Consider the following 26,978-nt stretch of genomic DNA (forward strand, 5'->3'; position numbering starts at 1 on the left):
CAATGACCCCTAGCTACCCATCCTTATCGCTCGCGCGTAATTATATTGCTGTCGCGACTGTGCGACTGGCACCCGCAGTGAGTGTGCGAGCGCGATAGCAACATAATTACGCGCGAGCGATAAGGATGGGTAGCTAGGGGTCATTGGACAAAATTCTACGTGCTCCCGGACCAGACTATAGTAGCAAAGCTGATGGTGGGCTGGCTACATCACCAGAGAGCCTGTTGCAAAGTACTGATGGAACCTTGGAGCGAGAAACACCCATAGAATGGATCGAATTTTGACAGGACTAAAAGATGGCTTGAACTGACCCGCGTAATTAAAAAAGCTGAAATGAAGCATCAGCAGAATTCGAATATAATAAATGCTTATATCTAATATCTTTGAGTTTTCCTCAAGAAAGATATTTTGGGCATATACTTTCTAAATAAATTCTCGTTTCGAACCGTGACGTCACGCTCGTGCACACTCACCGGCGGCGTGTCGAACAGCATGACGTCGGTGCCCTTGAGCACGAGGAACTTGGGCCGGTAGGTCTGCCAGGGCTGCGCTGCCGACACCACGCCTTCGTGCACCCAGCCCATGTATTCAATGCGCTCGCCCGCCGGTAGAGCACGGTTGAATAGCTTCATCTGCGGACAAAAATGTATTTATTTATTAGGTAACCAACAAAGTCACATACATAATACAGTTCATACATTTTAACATGGTTTAACACATGGTGTATTGTATTCATTGAAACAATATCATAATACCAAAGAGGCTACAATTAGACAAATGGATGTGCCGGTATAGCGTGTAGTTCCGACAGAGTACAATAGGACCACCCCTAGGCTTCCCGTGCGTATCGAACAGGCGACTAAGATAAGAATATCCGAATACCCAGGCATATTCAAACCCGTTTGGCAGCGTGGGGAGTGTAGACCAAATCCTTCAATTGCCTCTGGTAAATTAGATGGGGTCGTCCTCCTACAGTGGAGACCAAATGACCTGATGATGATAACGTCAGTATCGAACTGCCGATTCGAGTCAACAGTCCTCCGTCCCCGTTGCCGTCCGATGACCTTATGCCTAGGCGCAGACCATCGATTTTCCGTCGGCCGATAGTTTAGTCGGGCAGTTGATCAGTATGGGCATGTATGGAAGTGCGCACATTACATCGATTTGATTTGGCCGATTCAAAAATCGGGCACAACTATCGACCAGCTAAAAATCGGTGGTCTGCGCCTAGTCTATAAAGGTAACATCAAGGCGCTGGATGCAGGCTGCCAACCGGCGATCTGGAAATCACTGAGTGATGTGCAACAATGAATATCCTGTGGCCGAAATGATGACGTTTATGGAGGAGTTACTAGTACCACAGAATAATAATAAGTACTACTACTGTAACACTTTTTTTTTGGCAAGATTGAATACTTACCGATTTCCACAAACAAACATTCCAACGGACCGTAAGGTCACATATTACAAAGTGTACAGTATTTCCTTTGTCACTTGATTGTGTCATTGTAAGTGATTCATTGAGTTTTGATTAACTTCTATTAAAATTAATTACATTGTTTTGGTACAAAGAGCAATAAATAACCTCACTTTTGAATGTCTCCGTTTGACAGATCAATGCGTTACGTTTCATTCTTTTAGTAAAAAAAAAGTGTATAACAAAATTAAATGTTCAATACTAAATTTTTATAAAACTTAATATTTAGGCTCTTTAATTTAAATTCTAGCTATTTACAGTATTTTCCTCAATGTTTATATTAAAATAACATTGTAATGTATCTTGATCGATCATGGATTCGGAACGTTCTAGAAATTTGACATATTCTGAGTGAAACGAAACACGCAGGTGACGTTCAGAAACTTGCTTGTTTGTAATTTTTTTTCTTCCTAAAGTTTAATTATTTAATTAAATTTAAATGAGAGAAGCAGTATTGTGAGTTCTCATATCGAAATTATTTAATAAGAGGCTAGTTAACACAAGTAGCATTTATTGAAAGTAAAGAAAAAAATTATACAATACTGCTTGATATTGTGATTTGTTGGAGTGACAAGTTTTCGAACGAACATCTGAGTCACGGGTGATGACCGGCGCTTTTTGGAGTGTCCTTCCCTTTTGCTTGGTTGGCGGTGATCGCGAACGGAAGTTCTGTTGTACGTGGTGTGATAGTGTCCCGAATTCCAAGAGGTCTGAACCGTGCCGTTCCCTGATAAACGGGCAGGGCACGCATCGTCATCCTCTACGTTAAAAGGGAATTTTGGAATAACTCCGAAAGCCCCGTGATTTTGCGGACTCACTGCCACGTGCTGAGTTCTGTTACTGAAGGTAAGCAGGTCCTATTCCAAGGATTACCTTGAGTTTCTTCTTGTTATTTTGTTGTTTGCATTGGCGGCATTGTTAACCAATGCACTTGGTTGTTATTCGCAGATTGTGTGTGGTTGAGCAGTGCTCGGTGGCGAGCCTCTGCGCTGTCTGCTGTTGCTGTTGATGTTGCTGATGTTGCCTCCATAGCAGGTATGTTGTGGTTTCTTTCTCAAACTCATTCGCCTCTCCGCTGAGTTAGGATGATTAATAGAAACGTGGCACTCGGTCACGGGCTACCCTACTTCATAGGTTGGTTCCGTTTTCTATTGAGCTTGTCAATTATTTTGGTTTACTTTGAAAAAGTAGATTACCCACATAACGATTACATTTTACCAAAAAGTAAATTCCTAAATAAATTTACCATTGTGATGTATTATCGATGGATTTTGTTGTGTTAACTATTTTTAGTTCGCTTTGTGAAGGTAGATGATGTAATAATTATGATGATTACATTTTACAAAATGTTACTTTCTAAATAGATTTACCATTGTAATGAATTACCGTTGGATTTTGCTGTGTTCACATTTGCTCCATCCTCGAGAGCGATGGATTATTGTTTCTAAATTGTTTATATTATTATGTATGTTGCCTTTTGTATAATATAATTTTTTATTGTACAATAGGAGGTGTATGGTACCGGCCGTTTTGTACGGCACTGGCCATAAAGGTGTTTGGCACCGGCTGTCCCGCAGTGCCAGACGCTTGCTGCGCCCGACGGGTGCGGAGGGGGTTGAGCCGAGTGGTGGTGACTAGCGCGCTAATCCCGTAATCTTAAGTATTTTTAATCTGTACCAACCAAACGGCCCAACGACCCATCCCTTCTTTTTTTCTTTTAAATTTTTTGTGTCTAACCCACAATTAAATTGTTGTCAATTTAAATATTTATTTTTTTATTTTGCTCCGGCAAATTTTCATATTTACATGTACAGAAGTTTTACTTCGCGAAGGTATTTAAAAAAATGTATGCTCAATGTCATTAACAATATGGTGCAATTTAGCCTGTCTCAAGAGTCAAGCACCATTTTGTTAACAAACGTCAGTGATCGGCACTGCGCCGAAGCTATAGGGCTGACTTCGGTAAAATGATGTGACGTGAGGTGCCAAACTGCGGAAAATGGCGGAGGAAATACATGATTTAGCATGAATTATCATGAATAATATTAACTACTTATTTACCTCTCAGTGTTTTGAGGCAACTTAAAAAAGTACATTCTGTGTTTTTATTATTATTTAGGCAGTTAAATACTGCACAGTATTTAGTACACCATTTTCTTTATTTTCTTCCATCAACACAAGAATACGCGTCCGTGAGTCAATGTTCGCTCGTATGTGAGGCCTTGTCGAATAGTATCCTGTAGGTGGGCCATCGTGCGTGTTTTGTTTTCGATGTAAACTCGCGGAGATGAACAGGCCTGGTAGTACATACCTGTAGGTTCGTCAGGCCCACGATGTTGTCTGAAATGCTCTTGAGCCAGTGCGACAACGACGCGGGGTCTTCCGCGTGAATCACGCCCGTCGTTTGGTGAGGCCGCGCGCCCCTTACCTGCCAAGCAAACACAGTGTTAATGTGTGTTGTAACAAAGTTCAAATTCATTTATTCATGCTGTAAAGCAGTTTGGATCCTTACCTCAAAAGCACCAGGTCTTAACTTATCAGTTCCTAAAACGTATCTCGTCACGTATCCCATCATGAGGGGAACTGCAAAAAAAGAATACATTGGAGTTAAAAAGACAATGAACTAAGCAAAGACGAATCAATGAACTAAGTTAAGTTCTCTCGTTTGACTCAGTTATTTTGATTTTGACTTTTTATTTTTAGTGTGGCCTAGACAGGTTTCAACAAACTAGCGTTGGACGTCCGGAGCGGGTGCCCGCTCCGTGAACCCGCGTAAGTTTTAGCGTATAACCTAAATTCAATGATTATTGGAGTCATTACTGGTGTTAGATGATAATAGGGGTTATTACATTTAATACCAGTAATGAAAAGCATCTAAAACCATCTAACTCGTCATGTCTGTGAACAGGCGCTGCTTTCGGGAACTGGTCAATCCAAGTTATTCAAATTTATTAATGCGAGTCATTTCTACTAGTATTTAAGTATCTTAATCTGTAAGTCTAAATATTAGCACGTTACTACCTTGTTTAATATACAAGAATGCGTGGAAAATTCAGTGAACTGCTCCTGAATCAAATGTACCTACTACTGCTTTTTCTATTTATTTATATTAACCGGCAGACAGTGGTGACTGAGTTTGTTGCGGCGCTTCTTCTCAGCACTTGCCAAATGTTGGTCTCGAAGCGCTGGTAGGGTAAAAAGATTATGAGACATGTAGAGGCTCCTTAAGAGCAAAATATTTGACGATTTGTAAGAACTATTTAATAGTCTATGCAAATAAAGAAATTTTGACTTTGACTTTACATACCTGAGACCACGTCCACCCACTCCTTGACCACGGGCGCGCCGCTGGGCGGGCGGTGGACGCCACGAGGGCGGCGCGTGGAGCCCGCCGCGCTGCCCGGCCGGCTGTCCTCGCGCCCTGCTGTGTGCTAGAGGGAGGCTCGGGCACGCACCTGAGACCACGTCCAGCCACTCCTTGACCACGGGCGCGCTGGGCGGGCGGTCGGACGCCACGAGGGCGGCGCGTGGAGCCCGCCGCGCTGCCCGGCCGGCTGTCCTCGCGCCCTGCTGTGTGCTAGAGGGAGGCTCGGGCACGCACCTGCCACCACGTCCAGCCACTCCTTGACCACGGGCGCGCTGGGCGGGCGGTCGGACGCCACGAGGGCGGCGCGTGGAGCCCGCCGCGCTGCCCGGCCGGCTGTCCTCGCGCCCTGCTAGTGTGTAGAGGGAGGCTCGGGCACGCACCTGACACCACGTCCAGCCACTCCTTGACCACGGGCGCGCCGCTGGGCGGGCGGTGGACGCCACGAGGGCGGCGCGTGGAGCCCGGCCGGCTGTCCTCGCGCCCTGCTAGTGTGTAGAGGGAGGCTCGGGCACGCACCTGACACCACGTCCAGCCACTCCTTGACCACGGGCGCGCCGCTGGGCGGGCGGTGGACGCCACGAGGGCGGCGCGTGGAGCCCGGCCGGCTGTCCTCGCGCCCTGCTAGTGTGTAGAGGGAGGCTCGGGCACGCACCTGACACCACGTCCACCCACTCCTTGACCACGGGCGCGCTGGGCGGGCGGTGGACGCCACGAGGGCGGCGCGTGGAGCCCGGCCGGCTGTCCTCGCGCCCTGCTAGTGTGTAGAGGGAGGCTCGGGCACGCACCTGACACCACGTCCACCCACTCCTTGACCACGGGCGCGCTGGGCGGGCGGTGGACGCCACGAGGGCGGCGCGTGGAGCCCGCCGCGCTGCCCGGCCGGCTGTCCTCGCGCCCTGCTGTGTGCTAGAGGGAGGCTCGGGCACGCACCTGACACCACGTCCAGCCACTCCTTGACCACGGGCGCGCCGCTGGGCGGACGGTCGGACGCCACGGAGGGCGGACGCGAGCCTCGTGTGGAGCCCGCCGCGCTGCCCGGCCGGCTGTCTTCATCGCCCCATGCGCTCTGCCGGTTAAATAACCCCTTTAAAATGCCACATCGGTGGGCTGGAGATCCTGACTATACAGGAGGGGTCGAAGAGAGCCGCGATCACGCACTTTGGGAATGTAACCTCTATGACGAAGCTCGACAGAAGATGCTGGATGCGATACGGAGAGCCGAGCAAGGACCCGTTAATCACCTCACGAGTAGTCGCAGTAACTGGATCGCGCTGGTCGAGATCGCGCACTCCTGGCACACAATCAGGCGAAGTTATGAGAAGAAGCGATGACATTTATCAACGATAGCAGCCCGACGCGAAGTACCGTATTTGTGGTGTCAAGCCCCAGAAGGGGGAGAATTGACTATGAGAAGGGACATGGATCAGAGAAATTTGTAGGGAGTCAAGCAAAGCGCCCGGGGAAAAGAGCCCAGAGCAAGTACCCGCGCGCTCTCCCGAGATTCGGTTCGTACGCCGTGAGGCAGAAAGAACCATGGGTGGTGGTGGGATTATACAGGAGGGGGATAAGTTTATATCACATCGGCTGTCGGCTAAAGTACACATCACAGAGCGACATAGGCGCGACATTACAGTATTTTGATCAAACAACCGCGCTACAAATGTTACACGCGCATACGCATTTAGGGCTACTACGCGTTACATCCGATGCGAATCAATCAAGATAATTGTATTTCGTTTCTTCTGGACCGAAGTTTGGGAATTCAGATCGGTTGCAGTGGACAATCGCTCCACTCTTACGAATATAAAAATTCAGTATTTTCACTTCAGCAAAACTCTGTCAATCGCTATAACGACACTATTATGGAAGCAATAAACTATTGAGTATTAAGTACTATGATAGTTCGACTTACCCACACGAGTAGCAAAAAAGTTACACAAAAGCTTGAATTCGAAACAAAATCATGATCGCAAACCTCAAATATTTTCACTTTAGCAAAATTTTACTTCATTTAAAACTAAATCGACAATACATGAAAAGACACACCCGCGCACACTGATACTTTTCGCTACTTCATACCCGCACAATAGGTAAAATAAAAAATGGCCACACAAAAGAGATCTCAATTCGAAATTCAAAATTAATTCCCGACATGATCACAATCTTAAGTTTTAACTAAAACAAAACACGATCATATTTTATGCCAGCACAAACAATTTTATTCCAAATTCAAAATCCGCTTCTTACCTGCCAGCCGCCATTGGTTTGTTCGACGCTGCGTTCCGAATTGCAGTTGGCGTCCACGGGCTTGTTATGCAGCGAAGGATGATCGTCGCCTGTGCTGCTATCCGTGTCCGAGGCACCGTCCGCTAACAATAAAATGCGTAATTTGTAAAATAATATCGTTTGGTAACCGCCATTGCACTGCGCACAAGCAACGTAAATGATCCGAGTGCTGGCGACTAGAAAAATCTATGACAAAACTACCGCCAATAGTTTTTTGTTCGTTACGTCATACGTTCCGAATCACGGTGTAGTTGAATTTACTTAATGATATTTTCATTTACTTTTTAATTTCGAATTTTAGACAAAAATGTCTTATGATGAATCCTGCATTAGATTAAAATAAGTTAAAATTAAGTATTGTAATTACTTACCTATAATACTTTTTTACAAGCAATGAAAATGATAAACCGAGAGATGGCGTCTAGAAAAAATCTATGACAAAACTGCCGCCATTGTTTTTGTTCGTTACGTTCCGAAACATGTAGTGGATGAATTTTATTATGATATTTTTTTTCTATGGCAAAACTACCGCCTAAACTTTTTGGCCGTTACGTTCCGATTCACGGTGTAGATGAATTTAAGTATGATATTTTTATGTCCTACTACGTTTTAATTTCGACAAAATTCGAACGATGGCGACTAGAAAAATCTATGACAAAACTACCGACAAAAGTTTTTGTTCGTTACGTTCGGATTCAACATGAATTTTATATCCTACTACATTTTTTATTTCGACTGAGAAATGGCGTCTAGAAAAATCTATGGCAAAACTACCGCCAATAGTTTGTTCGTTACGGTTCGATTCAATACGATCGATTTACTATCTACATTTTTATTTCTACAAAATTGTTTTATGATTTATTTATAGAGATTGCAAAAGATTAAAATAAGATAAAATTAAGGGCTTCTTCCCATTTTGGCAGGATCCCGTTTAGTATACGTGTTTTAATATTATCCAACACACGAACATCCCGTTTGCAGTGTCCCGTAAAAAAACAATCCGTTCAAAATTGTAATTCTCATTTCAAACTCACATAAATGTGTGTTCACACAACAGTCCAGTTTTGCGGGGTCCTGCATTACTGGATTGCCGTGGGAACGAGCTCCGTGTTTGATGATAAGTACGGACGACAGAACAAGAAGCTAAACACTGTTTGATCATATGTAATTGTATGCCATTTTACCACAAACATTTTATTATCAGTCAGAGGCATAATGACACCCCTCGCGGTACGTCTGATGTAAATTTTCTCAGCATTGTTCGCACGCAGTATTCGACATCATAAAGGTAGCAGGAAGGCGCTGGACACAGGCCGCTACCAACCGGGCAACATGGAAAGCATTGGGGGAGGCCTGTATTCAGCAGTGGACGTCTTATGGCTGAGATGATGATGATGAGTATTCGCACTTATGGAAATCAATGGGGGAGGCCTATGTTCAGCAGTGGACGTCCTATGGCTGAGATGATGATGATGACTATTCGCCATTATGGCAAATATTGGGGGAGGCCTATGTTCAGCAGTGGACGTCTTATGGCTGAAATGATGATGATGAGTATTCGCCATTATGGAAATCATTGGGGGAGGCCTATGTTCAGCAGTGGACGTCCTATGGCTGAGATGGTGATGATGATTGGCCTTACCTTGCTTCTGTAGGAAGGGCGTGGCGGCGCGGTAGTGCTTGACGGTGAGCACGACGATGTCGCCCGCGTTGCGGAGAATGTTCACCGCGTCGTCGTGCTTGCACGCTGTTATGTACTCGCCGTTTACTGGAAATATGTGCACTTTAGAGCCCAGTCTTTGACGATATAAGATGAATTGATGTTTACTTTTTTATCAAAATACCCAAGTATTCTAATTGAAACCGTTAGTACTTGTTCAGGGAGCGGGGTGAGGTGCGTATTCTCCGTTTACAAAGAGGACAGAAGCACGGCCATAGCATTGTTTTTTTTGTCAAAAAGTTATTCGTCTAAAGAAGATAGCTGACCGGATCATCTGTAGAATGAAAAACAAAAAAACAGAATGCCCTGCGTCTTTTAAAACTGACTAAGTAAGTTTAGGCTTTTCATAAACATTAATCTTACACGAGAGAAAACGAAATAATCCATACTTATAAAATAGTAAAGCCCACCCCAATTCCCGTAATAATCACTTTTTAATCTATTTACACATCGAACACAAACACCCCGTTCCGTCCACAGCTAATGAATAAATAAACACACGACTTTGAAGAAAGAAACATGTGATACGCATTCCCACAATCCCATCTAATATTAATCGTAAAGTACCCTACGTAAGTAAAAATAAACAAGAATGCCAAATTAGACTGCTCGGAGTAAAGCTAAGGCCGCATTCCCACTATGCCGGACCTGCAGATTTGCCGGAAACCGGACGCCAAACAGTGTTGAGTGTTCACATTACACCAGATCCCACAAGAAAAAATAGGACAGTCAAGTCAGTCTACAAAAAATGTGAGCCGAATGACGCAAGAGGAGCAAGGGCGGGGCGACCGAGGGACCGATACCGGACAAACTGGTTCACACTGCTCCGGACCGGAGCCGGCGGACCGGAGAGAATGAGGGTTTTCGCGATTGAAAAATCTGCCAGATGGCAATACGTAGACGCGAGGTCCAAATGCTGCGTGATTGGTGGATTTTGACATATCTGTCAATGTCATGTTAAAAATAACCAATCATGCAGCATTTGGGCCTCGCGTCTACGTATTGCCATCTGGCGGATTTTTCAATCGCGAAAACCCTCATGGAACCGGCAGCAGTGGTTCTGCCGGAACTTTGCAGTGACACGCCCGGTAAAAACTCCGGGCTCGGTAAAAATGTAAAATGCCGGCCCGGTAAAAATGCCGGATCCGCGATAATTTGAATAGATTAATATAAATTTTATTGTAGCTTCAATCTGGCAGATTTGCCGGTCCGGCGCAGTGGGAACCGGGCCTAAAGCTCCACGCATTCAGGTCAGCTGCATTTTTAATCGAGGGCCACTAAAGGGCTCAACACTCTCCCCTTTCAACAACTTTCTCATCAGCTTTATGAGCAAAACGTTAAAACGTGAAAGAAAATGTTTTCTACGTCTGTTTTGCTTATTTTGGATTACTGGCGAATGATGAATGAAATAGGTAAAGTTTTACTAAACACAACGTCTACTTTAGTAAGCTTTTTGTTATACACACACGCATCGCCACAGGACAGAAATAATAGCACGGAGTTACAAAAAAAAGCAGCCGGTGTAATTAATCATTACAAACTAATCTAAGTGCATACCATACGTGCATTTTTATTTAAATCGGTACAACAAGGAACTTAAACATGTGTGTCCAATAGCCATTGTGAGAATCCTGTTTTCACTAAGCGATTTAAATGAGTGAAGTAAAGGAATCACATAATAAACGCGGGAGAAAATCGCTTCATTAGGATCAGCTTTTACTACAGGGTTCATATCTGCGATTTGCGGTGCATTTTTCTGACCGAATCACTCAAAGCAAAATGTTCATGAACAGTAACAAACGATAATTCTATAACTTTAAGGACTTGCATACACTACACTAATCTCATACAAATCTATATTTAATTCAGCTGCATTCTCTCTATTTTCTTCAATGTCGAAATAATCCTACTACACCTATTTTCATCATAAGGACCACCACTGAATGAGCTATAAAACTTTCATTTGGTCTTTAAATAGCGCCACTGTTTTGTAATGCGGCCCGTGCATGTATCTGGTATTTAAACTTGAATTAGTTACATTAACCGTTGAGGATTCCACGGCCATGAAGTCATTCGGTTTGGAGAAAGAATGTCTGTAATCGTATGTTGCATTTTGAAGCATGTGTTTTGAATTTGTTAAGTTTTAGGTCCAAGAACATAGTTACACTACAATGTCGTACGTACTCAACTATTTTAAAAGTTAGTCCTACTTGGTATTGTTTAAGTTTTATCCCGTGGATGGGATAAGCGGTCGCATGAGACCGCGGTAACAATTGATTGCTATTGTGTCTCGATTCGCTGGTACTTGAAGGGCTACAGGTCTCGTTTTACAAGATTGTATTTGTCATTTGCTTAGTAGCATCATTATAACTATTTGAACAAGTATCAATTGGGTCGCATTTAAACAAATATTATCGTACATAATAACAACGTGCCCTAGCTCCAGAGTTCATCCGATCGTTAACTGTGAGTTAGCCGCCGGATTAGGCCGCTAGACAATTTGCATCGCTAACTGCCCGTCTAATTGCCCCGGATATTACTGAAACAATTAGTCTCTGGCGGGAGATACGCTTGCACAACTATGCCTCGGTTGAACTTGTGTTTCGTTGCATTTTAAGTATTCATGTATGTAAGTTGGAATTCATGTAGATGACTTCATATTCTTCTTCCAGATACGTGTTGTTATGTAGGTGTATTTATAACTAACTGCGATAACGCCACTTTAAACTAATACCTCCAGTTTCTGGTCAGTCGATCAGACATTTAAGTGAACACGACAAGGACTTTAGAGCATGAGCATTGAATTAGAATGCTAAGCCTACTGTAGAAAATTCAGTAAAATTTTTAACGGCAGAATCTGTGAAAAATTCAGAAATATTTCCAGCATTGCCTTTGACAGAACGAATGGATAACAATTACTTTTTTCGGTGCCTAGTTTTTAAAAAACAGTTTTAGTAAACAAAACTGGAATAAAATGGACCATAAAGACACGAAACGCAATGTGACAATCTTCACTATTCTACTCTTACCTTTGATAACAGCATCGCCCACGAACAGCTGGCCCGTCTGGTCGGCCGCCTGGTCCTTGTATATCTTGGAGATGAGGATGGGCAGCTTGTGCTCCGCGCCGCCCTTGATGCTGAGCCCCAGCCCGCCCACCTTCTGCCGCGTTATTTGGACCATACGCTCCTGGAAGGGAATGGGGGATTCATGCCCGTTTTCACCATCAATCCTTAATTTTTAAGTGACCCCTATGGTAACACATAACAGGAATTTTGTTTTATAGGAGTCACTTATAATTAGGGATTGTTGGTGAAAAAGGGCATCAGATTAACAGTGTTACGAACAGATCCTACCTATTCTATCCCTAGGCGATATCTTGCTTTTGCACATCGCATTTCTAACTAGCACAAGACAGAACACGTTTGTAGTGGTCTGGCTGATACTGTTGTCATATTTAATTTTTTTAACACGTTTTAACGCGATACGCGGTTGGGTAATAATGAAATATTACCTGTATTCTGACGTTAGTCAAAGTCAAAGTCAAAATTTCTTTATTTGTTTAGACTAATAAATAGTTCTTACAAATCGTCATATGCTCTTAAGGAGCCTCTACATGTCTCATAATCTTTTTACCCTACCAGCGCTTCGAGACCAACATTTGGCAAGTGCTGAGAAGAAGCGCCGCAACAAACTCAGTCACCACTGTCTGCCGGTTAATATAAATAAATAGAAATAGTAGAAGTAGGTACATTCGATTCAGGAGCAGTTCACTGAATTTACCATGCATTCTTGTATGGTGTACCTATCATAAGAATGGGTATATAAGATTGCGTGGTATATTAAACAAGGTAGTGACGTGCTAATATCTAGACTTACATATTAAGGTACTAGTAGAAATTACTCGCATACATAAATTTGAATAACTTGGATTGACCAGTCCCCGAAAGCAGCGCCTGTTCACAGACATGACGAGTGAACCAGCCATCGCTTCACTCGACCATATTAGAGGGAATGTAACGACCCGCCTCACTACGCCACCACCCCAGAGACATTTTAGTGAGAATGACAATGCCAAGTTATCTCTTTAAAAAAAAACTAATAATAAAGCTAAGTAACAGTCCAGATTGAGAAGCATGACACTATAACATTTGAGAAATTATTATTAGTTTATACAATATTACTTTTCATTTTAATTCTTTTTAGTGCGAGCATGAGAGGACCATAATCCTACTCCCAGGATGACTTATCATTAAGAAAATCTCGAGTTGTATAATAGGCTTTTTTAAGCATGTGATCTTTAACTATACCTTTAAATTTATTATACGGTAGCTCTTTATATTTATCAGGGACTTTGTTATAGTAAAGTAAAGTAAAAGTAAAAAAGTATTTATTACTAAAAGATGTCACATTGTACAAATTATTCTGGCGGTCTCTGCACTAAGCAGGAAAGCTTGTATCGCAGCGGCCAATACGAACAATTACCTTAAAAATAATGACATCGGTCTTAATAGGACGGACATGTTTATACTAGTTAATTAGGCTTAACATTTATAATGTGTTAAAATATATAAAACTGTTCTAAACAAATATTAATGACATGACATAGCTTTGGTTTGGAAAAACTAATAACATTAACATAAAAATTGTATTATTTAAAATTATATTATAATCCAACATGGTAGTGAGAACGAACGATTATGTGTGTGTGTGTGTGTGTGTGTGTGTGTGTGTGTGTGTGTGTGTTTGTGTGTGGTGTGTGTGTGTGTTTTAGAATAGTTAGCTAGTATACCTAGGATACCTTGTCCCATAAAAGTGGCAAACACTTTATTAAGTCTAAAAGCAGGTATAGCCAATTTATTTTTATTTCTAGTGTTAATTTGGTGAATATCACTTTTCTTTTTGAATTCGTTAATATTTTGTTGAATAAATAGAATACAGTTTAAGATGTATTGTGAAGCGGCCGTGAGAATGCCAATTTCTTTAAACAATTCTCTAAGGGACGCTCTTGCTTTCATTTTATACAAGTATCTTATCGCACGTTTTTGCAAAATAAATATTGTTTCAAAATCTGCAGCTTTGCCCCATAGCATGATTCCATATGACATTAGGCTATGAAAGTAGCTAAAGTAGACTAAGCGAGCTGTAGAAACATCGGTTAATGACCGTATCCTTTTTATTGCAAAAGCCGCTGAGCTGAGCTTTCCCGCCAGAGTTTCTATATGGGGGCCCCACTGGAGTTTTGAATCCAGGGTAATTCCCAGAAATACAGTAGAGTCTACCAGATCGATTGCATTATTATTAAGTTCTATTTGGGTACTAACTGTTTTTACGTTAGGCAAAGAGAATTTTATACATTTAGTTTTCTTTGCATTGAGTTGTAAATTATTTGTAGTGAACCAACTTAAAACTCTTGTTAGTGCATTATTTACATCGTCAAAGTTATTTTTACTTCTATCAATATTAAAAATCAAAGATGTGTCATCAGCAAATAACACGATTTCGCAAGAGTCCTTAACAAAATATGGTAGATCATTAATGTATATAAGAAACAAGAATGGACCCAGAATGGACCCCTGCGGAACTCCCATTTTCACAGGTGACCCAGAAGACAACACACCATTTATGTCAACTTTTTGAACTCTAAAGTTTAAATAGGATTGTATTAAATCCAAAGCCGAGTCCTTCACCCCATAATAGTGCAGTTTGCGAATTAGCGTTTGATGTTCTACGCAGTCAAAAGCTTTTGAGAGATCACAAAAGACCCCTAGTGCATTTTGAGAATTCTCCCAAGCCTCGAAGATATGTTTAAGTAGTGCAACCCCGGCATCGGTGGTGGAACGACCCTTGGTAAAACCATATTGTTCACTATGAAATAGTTTATTAGAGCCAAAGTGAATCATAAGTTGCTCCTGTATGATTTTTTCAAAAATCTTGCTTATAGCGGGCAAGATAGAAATGGGTCTATAATTGCCAGGGTCGGTTTTGCTACCAGACTTAAATAATGGTATTAGTCTACTATGTTTCATGGGTTGCACCGGCCGTGGTCACCGGCTGGCTGGAGCGTCGAGTGAGCGATCCGTATGGTGGGTAGAATCATCTAAATACTCTCATGTTATTTCTTTTTCTTCTCCAAGTACCGTCACACACTACACTAACTGCGCGCGCGCACGGGTGACTTTTCTCATCGTGACCGAATGTCTCTCTTTTTTTCTTTATAAAGGTAAGAGAGATGTCACCTACTACGACCTAATTATGTTCCTATTCTGTGAGACAGTCGCACCGGCGCGATCATGATGACGGCGAAAGCTTAAGTACTACTTGGAATATGGCATCATGCAACACACAAATATTAAACCCTCATTTGCATCGTCTATTAGCTGCACTGTACTGTACTGGCACAGTACGTGGGCATATGGCGACTGCACTACGACATAAATTTGAAGCATTGTGCGAGCAAACTGCTTACTTTCATCGCCTGATCAGATCTGATTCAGGCATTAGGGTAAAACCTGAGAGTCGTTGCGCGCGACTGATGCCTGGATTCCAGGAGTCTGGATTCCATGTCTGCTTCTGGCTTCTTGACGCACACGGCGTCCATGGTGAGCACGGTGAGAATGAGTGCAGCTAGAGAGTGAGAGTGAGTCCAACTAGAGATGCAGTCAGCTGCACCGCCGGCGCCTGCCTCCACTCACCCTGGCGTGCGGCACGCTCTTGTCGCGCGCCGGCGCGGGCACGCAGGCCTCGCGCTGCACGCACACGGCGTCCATGGTGAGCACGAGGCGTGCGGCGCGCGGCCGCGACTTGCCGTCCGACACCTGCACCATGCCGGTGCGGATCTGAAACGCAAGCCATGTTACAACCCTGTAAATAAGGCTTTAGAATCGCGCTGACCGCTCGCTGATCGTCGGCGCTGACAGATCAATATGTATGTAATTGAAGGAAACGTTCCTGAGTGACGCTGATCGTTTGGCGCCGACGTTTCATACATTTCGGCGCTGACAGTCAGCGTGCATTCCGTGATTCTAAAACCAGCCTAAAGGCTCTCCCTCACCTGGAGCATTCGGATGTGTAACATTTCAGATTCCAATTCGAGCATTACATTACAATACTGCATGACCGGTCATAGTGAAAATTGTTTGTCCGGCAGTGGAAATCATTTGGCTGACAAACAATAAAAAAAAAACTGCCTCCCTAACTTGACAAGCATTTGCCTGTTTAAAAATTCAATGCTCAGATCTCGTCCCTCCCTAATGTAATGCTTGAATCTGTAACATTACAGGTTGTTACTGTAGCGCTGATGTAAGGTAATGTTACATTACAGGCAAATGGTCCTAGGTGAAGGAGCAACTTAGCACCAATGGAATTTTCTGAGATATCATATATCTAGGCTCTAGCCAATGAATTTCAGAACAAAAAGCAGTAGTTTCAAGAATAACAGAGTTAACAATCACTTTGTCATTAAATAAGTAACATCCCCTGGATTAACGCAGATAAAAGCTGCAGTCTTAGGCCGCTTGTAAACATCCATTGACGGTCCGTTGTCCAGTGAAAAAACGGATGTGTACAAACGGCCTTAATCGGCACACTCTTTAAGGCCTCAAGGCAAAACTCAAATAACCCTTGACCTAACTTTTATGTGTTGCTCCTTTACTATTTAGAGTTACTGTATTTGCACTTCAATTATTGAGTCTGTAAATGTAAAAACCTAACCATGTCGGACATTGGATCAAATCACTAAATCGTTCAAAATCAACTTTTAATGTTTCTACAACTTTCCATCCAACCAGGGCAGTAACAAAATACAGCAAAGGTTAATTATTAGATTTGAGTAGTCATTTTGTGTTTGCATCCACTCATTGATCAGTTTATCAAGTATCAAAAATATTACAAACAAAATAAAATCAATGTTCTGATTTTAAAGTTATGTTTATCACATAAAAGACTTTTTACCTGATAATTAAAAGGGTAATAATATTTGGTTTTGTTTTATTTATGTTTCCCTTCAACTACTAAACCAACAACTCCTAAATAAACAATTAAGCTAATAACTTTCCGCTGTTATTTAAGTGGTATGAAATTTATATAAATTTAGACTTACTTTTTCATCTTTTTTGTCCTCAATAGGCGTCATCATTTTGGAGTTCACACACCATAACGAAAACAACTATTTGCACAGGTTTTATAACATCAAACAGTATCTTTTCATTACGTCTAACAAGTCCAGTCTCATTTTTGTTACACTTCACTGCCACTCCATTACTACCGCAAACTCATCTCTCGTGATTGGGACTCTGTCTTCTAATGAGTTTATTAAATATTTACGAGTAACTTATTACAAATACGAAATACAGGTCACTGGCATGACGATAAATCAATATAGGTGAATGGCATCAAAACAATCTTCTTATCGCTGTGATTTTCCTTTTGTCACCGTTCAAATCTATTTCACTACACACATTAAGCTCGAATCTATCATTTTTGTGATGATTTAGTGGACACATTTAATAAAACACTTTGCAATCATCGAATAAAGACAAACAAACGACATTTCACCCTCAGAGAAGGAACGACACTAGTGTTGTACTGTTGTGGCCCGTTGTGTGTGGGTGCAGTTTCGATTTTCGACTCGAGTGTGGTTGCATGTTCATTCGATTAAATAAACAGTGCTATCGGCTATCTATCCTGAAATTCAGTAGACAACTATTTTTTATACACTATTTGAAACTTACAGGTTTTTTATCAGATAAATTATCTGAATTATTCTTAACCCTGCCAGCTATTTTTCGACTGGGTTCACCACAAAATCAGTCAAGTAGATCTAGACAAAATTGGCATTTTTTGATCGAATTGAAAATAGACCCAATACACTGAACTGTCCCACCCGTGACATTGACAGGGGGCGCCACCGTCAATACTGGATCGCTGTTTCCGATTTTTGTCAAGTTGGTGGCCACCATTGTTCAACTACCTATACTTACCCCCTTACTAATAAAACTTACACACTTGTTGAACAGTGTTTTAAAGTGACGTTTAGTATGGAAATGACATTTTAAAACAGTGTTCAACAACTGTATAACTTTTTATTAGTAAGGGGGTTATTAGTTTAGTTCCCAGCGTGGGAAAGATCGTAACCAGCGATCCGGTATTGACGGTGGCGCCCCCCTGCCAATGTCACGGGTGGGATGGGTCAGTGTAGTTCATCTATACTTGAACCCTAGCTAGATTTTTTGAATCATTTTCTATTAATTTGACTTGACCGTTATTCGAAGCTTAATTAATTGAGATAGGCACGTCATTTCCCGCCTCATATTGCTATCTCTTTCTACCCTATAGAGCTATCTCTTTCTACCACTACCGCCTGGCAGGGGCGAGACCGACCATTGAAGGAAGGTCCGCCATTTCTAGAAATCATTGGCGTCTTGTTTCCCGCCGTGTGCAGAGCTCTGCACTTCCGACAGATACTGTGTAAAATATTATAGTCCAAAGGTCTATTTTTTGTTCGGATCGAAATAATTTATATTTAATATTTGGAAAATCCAATAAGTGAGTTATAATAATAAGTTGAGTATAACACACACCCACGTAAGTAACAAAGAATTCTTTCTTTTTACAAAACCGTTATAAACTAATTTTGTTGCAACGCAAGTAACAAATATTTTTATACCCTACTTTTATTTTAAATGCTAAACTTTAACGAATGTTCGTTCGAAAATTTTTCTTTTTTGTCTACCCTCATACAAGTAATATTATGAGTTATTGAGTTGAGTTTCTAATCGTGTTCTAAACTTTTAGCATGGAAATTAACGACAAAAATGTAGATGAATTGCCAGCTTCGGAACCAATACCGGAACCATCTTCCGGGCGTAATAAACGACGATTTCGAAAGGATAGTACGAGTTCATCTTCAAGCAGCAGTAGCAGCAGTACCTCCTCTTCAAGTGCGTCAAGTTCCTCAACTAGGGGACGTACTCACCGCAAAAAAGGAAAAAGAGGCAGGGGTAAAAAGCACCGTTCCGATCGTAAAGTGGATAAATTATCAAAGCAAGTGCGAAACCTACAGAAACAATTGATGAGGAAAAAAAAAGGAAAACTGTAAGTACCCGTGATTATGTTTCTGACGATGATGCTATTTCGATTTTTTCGGGAGTTAGCCATAACCTATATAATGAGTTGCCTGTTTCACCTCGCGATAGCCATGTTGTTAACGACCAAGAACCTTTTACCTTCGGTTTTGAAACGAAGCTCAAGGAGCCTACTATGTCTAAAACTTCTGTTGAGCATCTAAAATTGCTAAATGATTTTCAGCATTTAGATAGTACTGAATGGAATGATATTAGGTACTTAGAAACCCAGAAATTATATAATAATTGCCCAGGTTACACTGATCTGGATTTAAACGATGAGGTGAAAATATATGAATGTCCGCGTCATTTATTACACGCTGACAAAGCATTCGCAGCTTTAACGATGTGTGCTGTTAAACAGAGAGAATCATTGCAAAAATCTTTACGAGATTTATTGCTATGGACTAAAGATTCTGATAACCTCTCATATGAGGGACTAAGTGCAAAAATCAATGACCTTTTTTCCACAGGTGACTTTATTAAAACGTCACACGGTGGATCGAAATGGCATTAAAGTGGACATAGGGATTTTTTCCGGAAAATCGAATTTTAAAAATTGCCAATCGATAGTCCTTTGCTCACTCATCACGACATGTCATATCACATTTTTCTCTAAACCTGATACTTTAGCTTAAAAAAAATAATTTGTGTTTTTTTTGTATGAAACGAGACATAAAGTGCTAATTTTCTCCGAAGACCTGCTAGATCGTGACTTGAAACAACCTAGGTCGGTATAACTGCATTATTTATTAATATTCTAAGCTATTTCCAGCTGCTCCAAACCGCAACTTAGCCTGTTAAACGATTCCCAAAAAAATTAAAATTGACTCTTCTTGTAATTGTATTTTAGTTCTTTTTTTTTAGAAAAAGCTTCGATTACGGTACTAGAAAGTGATTTTATCGTTAGGTGACATTGTTATCTATTCTCAGAATCTGTTAAACCCTTTCTTTCCTATCAGCACATGACTTTAAAACAACAATGAAGTTACTCATACCTCGTAAATAACGTGTTTTGCGAATAAGCAGATAATGGTCAGGGGTGGGGGTAAAAAACAGATAAGGATTGTTTATTTGTTTTAAATTTAGTTTGGGCTGTGTAACGTCACCAATAACATTCAACTTTAAATGCGGTTTTTAACATGTAATTACAATGGAAGCTATTGTGAATAATATAGATTTGTTCGTAGTCTTAAGAAATACCTTAAAACCTTTCATGGACAGTGAGGAACTTTATAATCACCTTTAGTAGAAAATGGTACATTTGTCAGAAGAAAACAGTGTTAAGTTAAAAAAAAGTTTTTTGTACTAATCTTAATGGACGATGGACAAACTGTCATCTATCTCTTCCCCAATTTTTAAGAAGAAACAGTGATTGGCTTGAATCTCCAATTAACTGGGTCTGGAAACTAGTTTTTGATGAAGACAAAATTGAGGAAAATGTTGGTTCAATTACTGAACCTAGTGAAAAAACAACGTCAAATATAGATGCAATTACCGAAAACATGCTAACTTCTACACTACATGCTTCGACTACTTCCTTTATCCCGAGGAAACCGTTACATAAATTAACTCAGAAACAGAAAAAAAAGATGAATTACACGTTACATAAATTAACTCAGAAACAGAACATTTTCATCAATTTTGTCTTCATCAAAAACTAGTTGCCCGACCCAGTTAATTGGAGATTCAAGCCAATCACTGTTTCTTCTTAAAAATTGGGGAAGAGATAGATGACAGTTTGTCCATCGTCCATTAAGATTAGTAAAACAATTCCGGAAAAACTTTTTTTAACTTAAGAGCGTTTACGCGAAGCGCGGCGTTTCAAGGGGCATCATTGGAAATGATTCGCGCGCGGCGTTTTTTAATAGTTTTCAAATGTTTATAGCAAAACAATAACAATGAATTATATATCGTTTCAAAGTAAATATTTTAAAGAAGATGTTATTTTATTATATTAAGCTATTTTATGTTGAATTAAAGAAGAATAATGGTGTAAAAATCACTTTGATTTTTGGGTATTTCACGTTCTTTGAATTTGTGATTTCTTATTGTAAAATGCTTAAATCTAAGATCTTTCTCAACTAACTATTTGCCTAAGGACCTATGCTATAGGATATAAATGTTTGTTATATCGTTTTCACAGTATTTTTATAAAAATTTCAGCTTGTAAACTGACGCTAAAGTGGAAATTTGAAAATCTGTGTGGACTATATCTTAATTCTTAAATACTATACTAATCGAAATTGCCCAATTATTTATGCCTATAACATATTTGTAATGTAACTGGTTAATGATTGTATCGGGTTGAAAAAGTACTGTTTTTGCGCCAAACGGCGTAAACGCTCTTAACACTGTTTTCTTCTGACAAATGTACCATTTTCTGCTAAAGGTGATTATAAAGTTCCTCACTGTCCATGAAAGGTTTTAAGGTATTTCTTAAGACTACGAACAAATCTATATTATCCACAATAGCTTCCATTGTAATTACATGTTAAAAACCGCATTTAAAGTTGAATGTTATTGGTGACGTTACACAGCCCAAGCTAAATTTAAAACAAATAAACAATCCTTATCTGTTTTTTACCCCCACCCTTGACCATTATCTGCTTATTCGCAAAACACGTTATTTACGAGGTATGAGTAACTTCATTGTTGTTTTAAAGTCATGTGCTGATAGGAAAGAAAGGGTTTAATAGATTCTGAGAATAGATAACAATGTCACCTAACGATAAAATCACTTTCTAGTACCGTAATCGAAGCTTTTTCTAAAAAAAAGAACTAAAATACAATTACAAGAAGAGTCAATTTTATTTTTTTTCGGAATCGTTTAACAGGCTAAGTTGCGGTTTGGAGCAGCTGGAAATAGCTTAGAATATTAATAAATAATGCAGTTATACCGACCTAGGTTGTTTCAAGTCACGATCTAGCAGGTCTTCGGAGAAAATTAGCACTTTATGTCTCGTTTCATACAAAAAAAACACAAATTATTTTTTTTAAGCTAAAGTATCAGGTTTAGAGAAAAATGTGATATGACATGTCGTGATGAGTGAGCAAAGGACTATCGATTGGCAATTTTTAAAATTCGATTTTCCGGAAAAAATCCCTATGTCCACTTTAATGCCATTTCGATCCACCGTGCGTCATCAGATTTATTACAGCTTGTTTGTGGCCATAGAGCTGAAGTAATTCAAATGAGAAGGGACTGTGTTACGAAATATGTGAAGGATCCATTAGTCAAAACCTGCTTGAAAAAGATTCCACCAACAGCCTCAAATTTATTTGATGCCGAAAAATTTACAAGCGCCATCGAAAAGGCTGGAGGAGTCCGAAAGTGTTTTTGGCCAATAAAGAAGGCAAAAAATAGCTCTACCTCGCAGGCTGAGCCTAACAAACCAAGCACCTCCTCGCAGGGGGTTGCATCCCGTCGAGCACCTACGCAAGGTTGTTCTCATGGCACTTATAGCGGTGCGCACTTCGCACATGCCACCTACTGCCATAACCCACCTCCGCAAGGTGGATGTAATGCACACTATCCTTCGCAAGGATATTCTCATTCCGCCACTGCGAATAATCAAAATTCCTTTCGTGGCCGTTCCTCGCGAGGAAACACAAGAGGTTAAGGACAGAATAGATCTGGACAAAAGCGAGAATCATCGCAGTCCGAATATAACAAAGATAATAAACGTAAAAAATTCTGACTCGATCAGATTTCGGGCGGGCCGTCTCAAGGACTTCATTCACAGATGGGAACAATTAAAAGCACCAAATTACATTTTAAAGATTCTAAAAGGGTATCGCATACCTTTTTATCGAAAACCACCGCTAGTTCATCCAAAAGTATTAAGACACCACTTGAGCGTGCCACATTCAGACGAAATGTCTGTTGTAATAACTCAAATGAAAGACCAAGGAGTCCTAAAAAGTGCTGCACCAGGTCCGAGTTTCCTGTCCTCAATTTTTCTGGTCCCCAAGAGCGATGGTACGCCCCGTCCAATATTCAATTTGAAAGCCCTCAATCGTTACATAATAGCGGAAAAATTCCGACTGATCAATGTAACCCGTATACCAGATTTTTTGCAGCAGTCAGATTGGCTGTGCAAAGTAGACCTATCACAAGCCTACTTCCACCTGTCAGTCGCTCACAGCCACAGGAGGTTCCTCCGTCTGATTTATCAAGGCGAATTATTGGAAATGACATGTTTGCCCTTTGGCCTGAGTACAGCACCAAAAACGTTCGCCAGTTTAACGAATTGGATTGCTCAGGTTCTCAGGAAAATGAATATTCGGGTAGTTGTATTCCTCGACGATTTTCTGATCGCAAATCAGGACAGGAATATACTCAAAAATCACGTGCGCCTGACCATACAGCTCTTGGAGTCATTAGGTTGGATGGTCAACTACGACAAGTCGGTTCTAGTGCCGTCAAAGGCCCTGACATACTTGGGAATTATGTGGAACCCATGGACAAACCAGAAACAGCTTCCCGGAGAGAAACTTCCATCACTGATAGCCAAGTTGACAGCGATGCTAGAAAAAAGATGCACAAATCTCTTGAATTTACAAAGTCTGGTAGGACTTCTCAATTTTGCCAGTTTTACTGTGCCACAAGGCCGCCTAAACTATCGCGCTCTGTTAAATCTTCTCAACAAAATGTTGAAGAAGAACTCCAAACCACGACACTACATTCCTCTGGACGCCAGAGAAAACCTAAAGTGGTGGCTACGGAATTGCAAACTGCCATCACATGCCACCACCTTCACATTACCTGACTACCGATGCGTCGGACATAGCATGGGGAGCTCGATTAGATCACCTATCATTGACAGGGTTCTGGACAAAAAACGAACAAGACCTTCACTGCAACCAGAAGGAAATGTTAGCAATTCTAAAAGTCTTACAAGATCACTCTCAGTACCTGAGTCACAGTACGGTACTAATACAGTGCGACAACAAGACCGTAATTGCATATCTTCGACACGTGGGAGGTACTAAGTCACCCCCCCCTGTTAAACCTGACATATCAAATTTGTCAAATTCTGGACCAATATCGCATACATGTGAAAATTTATCACATTCCCGGAATTTACAATGGACATGCCGACCATCTGTCGAGGCTGCGACAAGCCCCAGAATGGCATCTTCTTCCCAAGGGCACTCTGAAAGTATTCTCTCAATGGGGGATCCCCTTAATCGATCTATTTGCATCCAATCGAGCACATGTTGTGATCAATTATGCATCGCTGGATCTGAACGATCATCAGGCATTGTACCACGATGCATTCTCACGGACATGGAACTATCCTCTGGCATGGATTTTTCCTCCACCCTACCTCATTCCCAGGGTACTGAACCATCTCAATCAGTGTCAGGGAATTTACCTGTTAGTAGTACCTCGTTGGGATCGGGTATTTTGGAGAGCAGACGTGAAAGCACGAGCAATAGCCCCTCCACTCACGCTTCTGAACCTAGAGGAAGTCCTGATCGATGTGTCGACAGGCCTTCCACCTCCGAATGTACACGACATGACATTGGAGGTCTGGAAATGTGGGGGTGGACGAAAAATCTAAAAGGTTGGAATAGTCAACAAATTGACCTTCTTCAAAAATCATGGCGATCCTCGACCAAGAAAACTTATGAATCTGCTTGGAAAAAATGGTTAGTGTGGGCTAAGGAGCACAAAATAGATTCATCTAATCCTTCAGGGAGTGACTTGGCGAGATACTTGTCTGATTTATTTTTAGTACATAAACTATCATACAATACTGTCTTACTACATAAATCGGCAATCTCTACTCTTTGTAATGCTGAATGTGCAGGTGTGCTAAGTTCTCATGTTTTGGTTAAACATGTTTTAAAATCAAAAGCATTACAAAAACCAATATGTCATAAACCACCGGTTTGGAATATAGATATTTTAGCGTCCTTTTTGGAAAAGCACAAAGTCAATATAAATAATACCTTTGAAACACAACGACATACAGCTGCCCTTTTACTGCTAACCTCGGGACGAAGAATTCATGATCTGACCTTACTTTGTGTTGATTCTAATCACTATATTCTCTCAGACGACTGTAGTTTTCTGGCCAGCATTTGGGTCTAAAACTGACTCTGTTAACTACAGGCAATCAGGTTGGAGATTGATTCATAATCCGGCTTGTATTAATTTAAATCCAGTGTTTTGGATAAATCAGACAATTGATTTGCTTAAATCCCATAGAGATTCCGCCAAATGCAGTAATTTGTTTGTAAACACGAAAGGTGTCCCTAGGCCTGCATCGCGGGCAATAATAGCAGGGTGAAAATATAGACTAAGCTCTCACAACTACAATTGTAGTCTGAATACATGTACTTTAGAACAAATAGCAATTCGTAACGATTAGTTACCTTTGACGCCTACTAACAAATTAGGTAAACATAATTATAAATATTTATTTACACAAAGATATAAAAACAAAGCTATTGTTTTCGCACAAGTAAATGTCAGTAATATTTACTGCTGCCCACTAATAAAATAATATAATTGTAGCGGTGCCATTCCGAGCTAAAAAAATACTAACTAAGCTAGAAAACAAAACAATATGAAATTTTAAGCAATATTGAATTGTAGGCCATGTACACGACTACTTGTTAAACATTTTTTTCAATTAAGAAACTCAATTTTGCGGTTAAGATTGTTTTAAACGGAGGCAATGAGCGAACCGCGGCGCTCGGTGCAGTTTATTGGAGTAGAAGCAACATTTATTACATGTTAAAAGCCCCTTTATGTCTATACGGCTGCCAAGGATCTAATAGAGTGTAAGGCCCAGAACAGACGGTGAAACGCAACTGCAACGAAACTGCAACTGCTAGTTACTTTTGAGTTGCATCTAAGTTTCTGCCATAGCGTCCGTTGAGAGACCACACATGACGCGACCAGTTTGAAACTTTCAGTATCAGTTTCATTCATCAGAATCATCACAAAGTTGCAGTTTCGTTGCACTTGCGTTTCACCGTCTGTTCTGGGCCTAAGAGGGCAAGCAGAAGAATCTCGAAGCTGAATTGCATGCCACGAATTAAAGAAACGAACCAATGCTTAGATAACAATTTTCCAGTCCAGGAAGTCCGGGAAGTATACGTTCTGCTGTCGCCTCCAAGAATTGGTTGGATAGTTACCCGATTGAAGATATTTTGTCAAGAGGTAACTGGCGATCAACAAATACCTTTTGTAAATTCTATCGACGCGAAGTTATGCCTGCATCAATCACGCCATCAGTGACGGCTTTGTTTAGTGCTGTAGATTGAAAAATATCACAAATTATGTGTATTATTTTTAATCAAGATCTAAGAATTATGATTTATGGTTTTTATTATGTACCTATAATTTTGTAGAAGATACTTTTCTCTTTTGTTTATTTTTAAATATACATTATTATACATATAAAATGTATTTTCATGAATTAGAAAGTACCTACGAATATACCTAATAAAAATGTCACATTGGGCGTCCTTCCACTACCACCAGGCGATAACAAACAAGTCTCAATTAATTAAGCTTCGAATAACGGTCAAGTCAAATTAATAGAGGCGTTTTACCTACCAATAAAACGCTTATTAATTTACTTACCTTATTCGAAGCTTATGAATAAGTTCTGCCTGGTAGTATAGCGACTCAATGATTTCTAGAAATGGCGGACCTTCCTTCAATGGTCGGTCTCGCCCCTGCCAGGCGGTAGTGGTAGAAAGAGATAGCTCTATAGGGTAGAAAGAGATAGCAATATGAGGCGGGAAATGACGTGCCTATCTCAATTAATTAAGCTTCGAATAAGGTAAGTAAATTAATAAGCGTTTTATTGGTAGGTAAAACGCCTCTATTAACACCACTCACTAACACACACGCCGCCAACATGGGGCTACATCATTATAACTTAGTATCTAAGGGGGCCTGGGTGAATTCCAGTTTGTTCACCTGGGTTAAGAAAGTGGAATTTTTAGTGTCCTCGTTTCACCTCGGAACCATTATTT

The 26,978-nt window shown here is 40.9% G+C and overlaps 1 protein-coding gene and 1 long non-coding RNA gene across 2 annotated transcripts in view; one reads left to right on the top strand and one right to left on the bottom strand.

The window, feature by feature from the left end:
- LOC135074625 (gamma-2-syntrophin) overlaps positions 1-17,415 on the bottom strand; it is a 59,117-nt gene extending 41,702 nt beyond the window's left edge. Inside the window, exons 1-7 of the mRNA XM_063968988.1 lie at positions 16,952-17,415; positions 15,546-15,689; positions 11,880-12,039; positions 8,773-8,898; positions 3,990-4,060; positions 3,789-3,905; positions 474-632 (exon numbers count right to left, since the gene is read on the bottom strand). Coding sequence (XP_063825058.1) covers positions 474-632; positions 3,789-3,905; positions 3,990-4,060; positions 8,773-8,898; positions 11,880-12,039; positions 15,546-15,689; positions 16,952-16,987 — 813 coding nt within the window. The 5' untranslated portion in view covers positions 16,988-17,415. The remainder of the gene's footprint in view (positions 1-473; positions 633-3,788; positions 3,906-3,989; positions 4,061-8,772; positions 8,899-11,879; positions 12,040-15,545; positions 15,690-16,951) is intronic.
- On the top strand, positions 1,581-3,241 carry LOC135074644 (uncharacterized). The gene is made up of 3 exons (XR_010257868.1): positions 1,581-2,323; positions 2,426-2,512; positions 2,986-3,241. It is a non-coding gene; the product is annotated as an uncharacterized LOC135074644 (long non-coding RNA).
- Positions 17,416-26,978: the final 9,563 nt, after the last annotated feature.

This window comes from Ostrinia nubilalis, chromosome 1 (genome assembly GCF_963855985.1).
Source record: "Ostrinia nubilalis chromosome 1, ilOstNubi1.1, whole genome shotgun sequence".
In the NCBI taxonomy this organism is placed as follows: domain Eukaryota; kingdom Metazoa; phylum Arthropoda; class Insecta; order Lepidoptera; family Crambidae; genus Ostrinia; species Ostrinia nubilalis.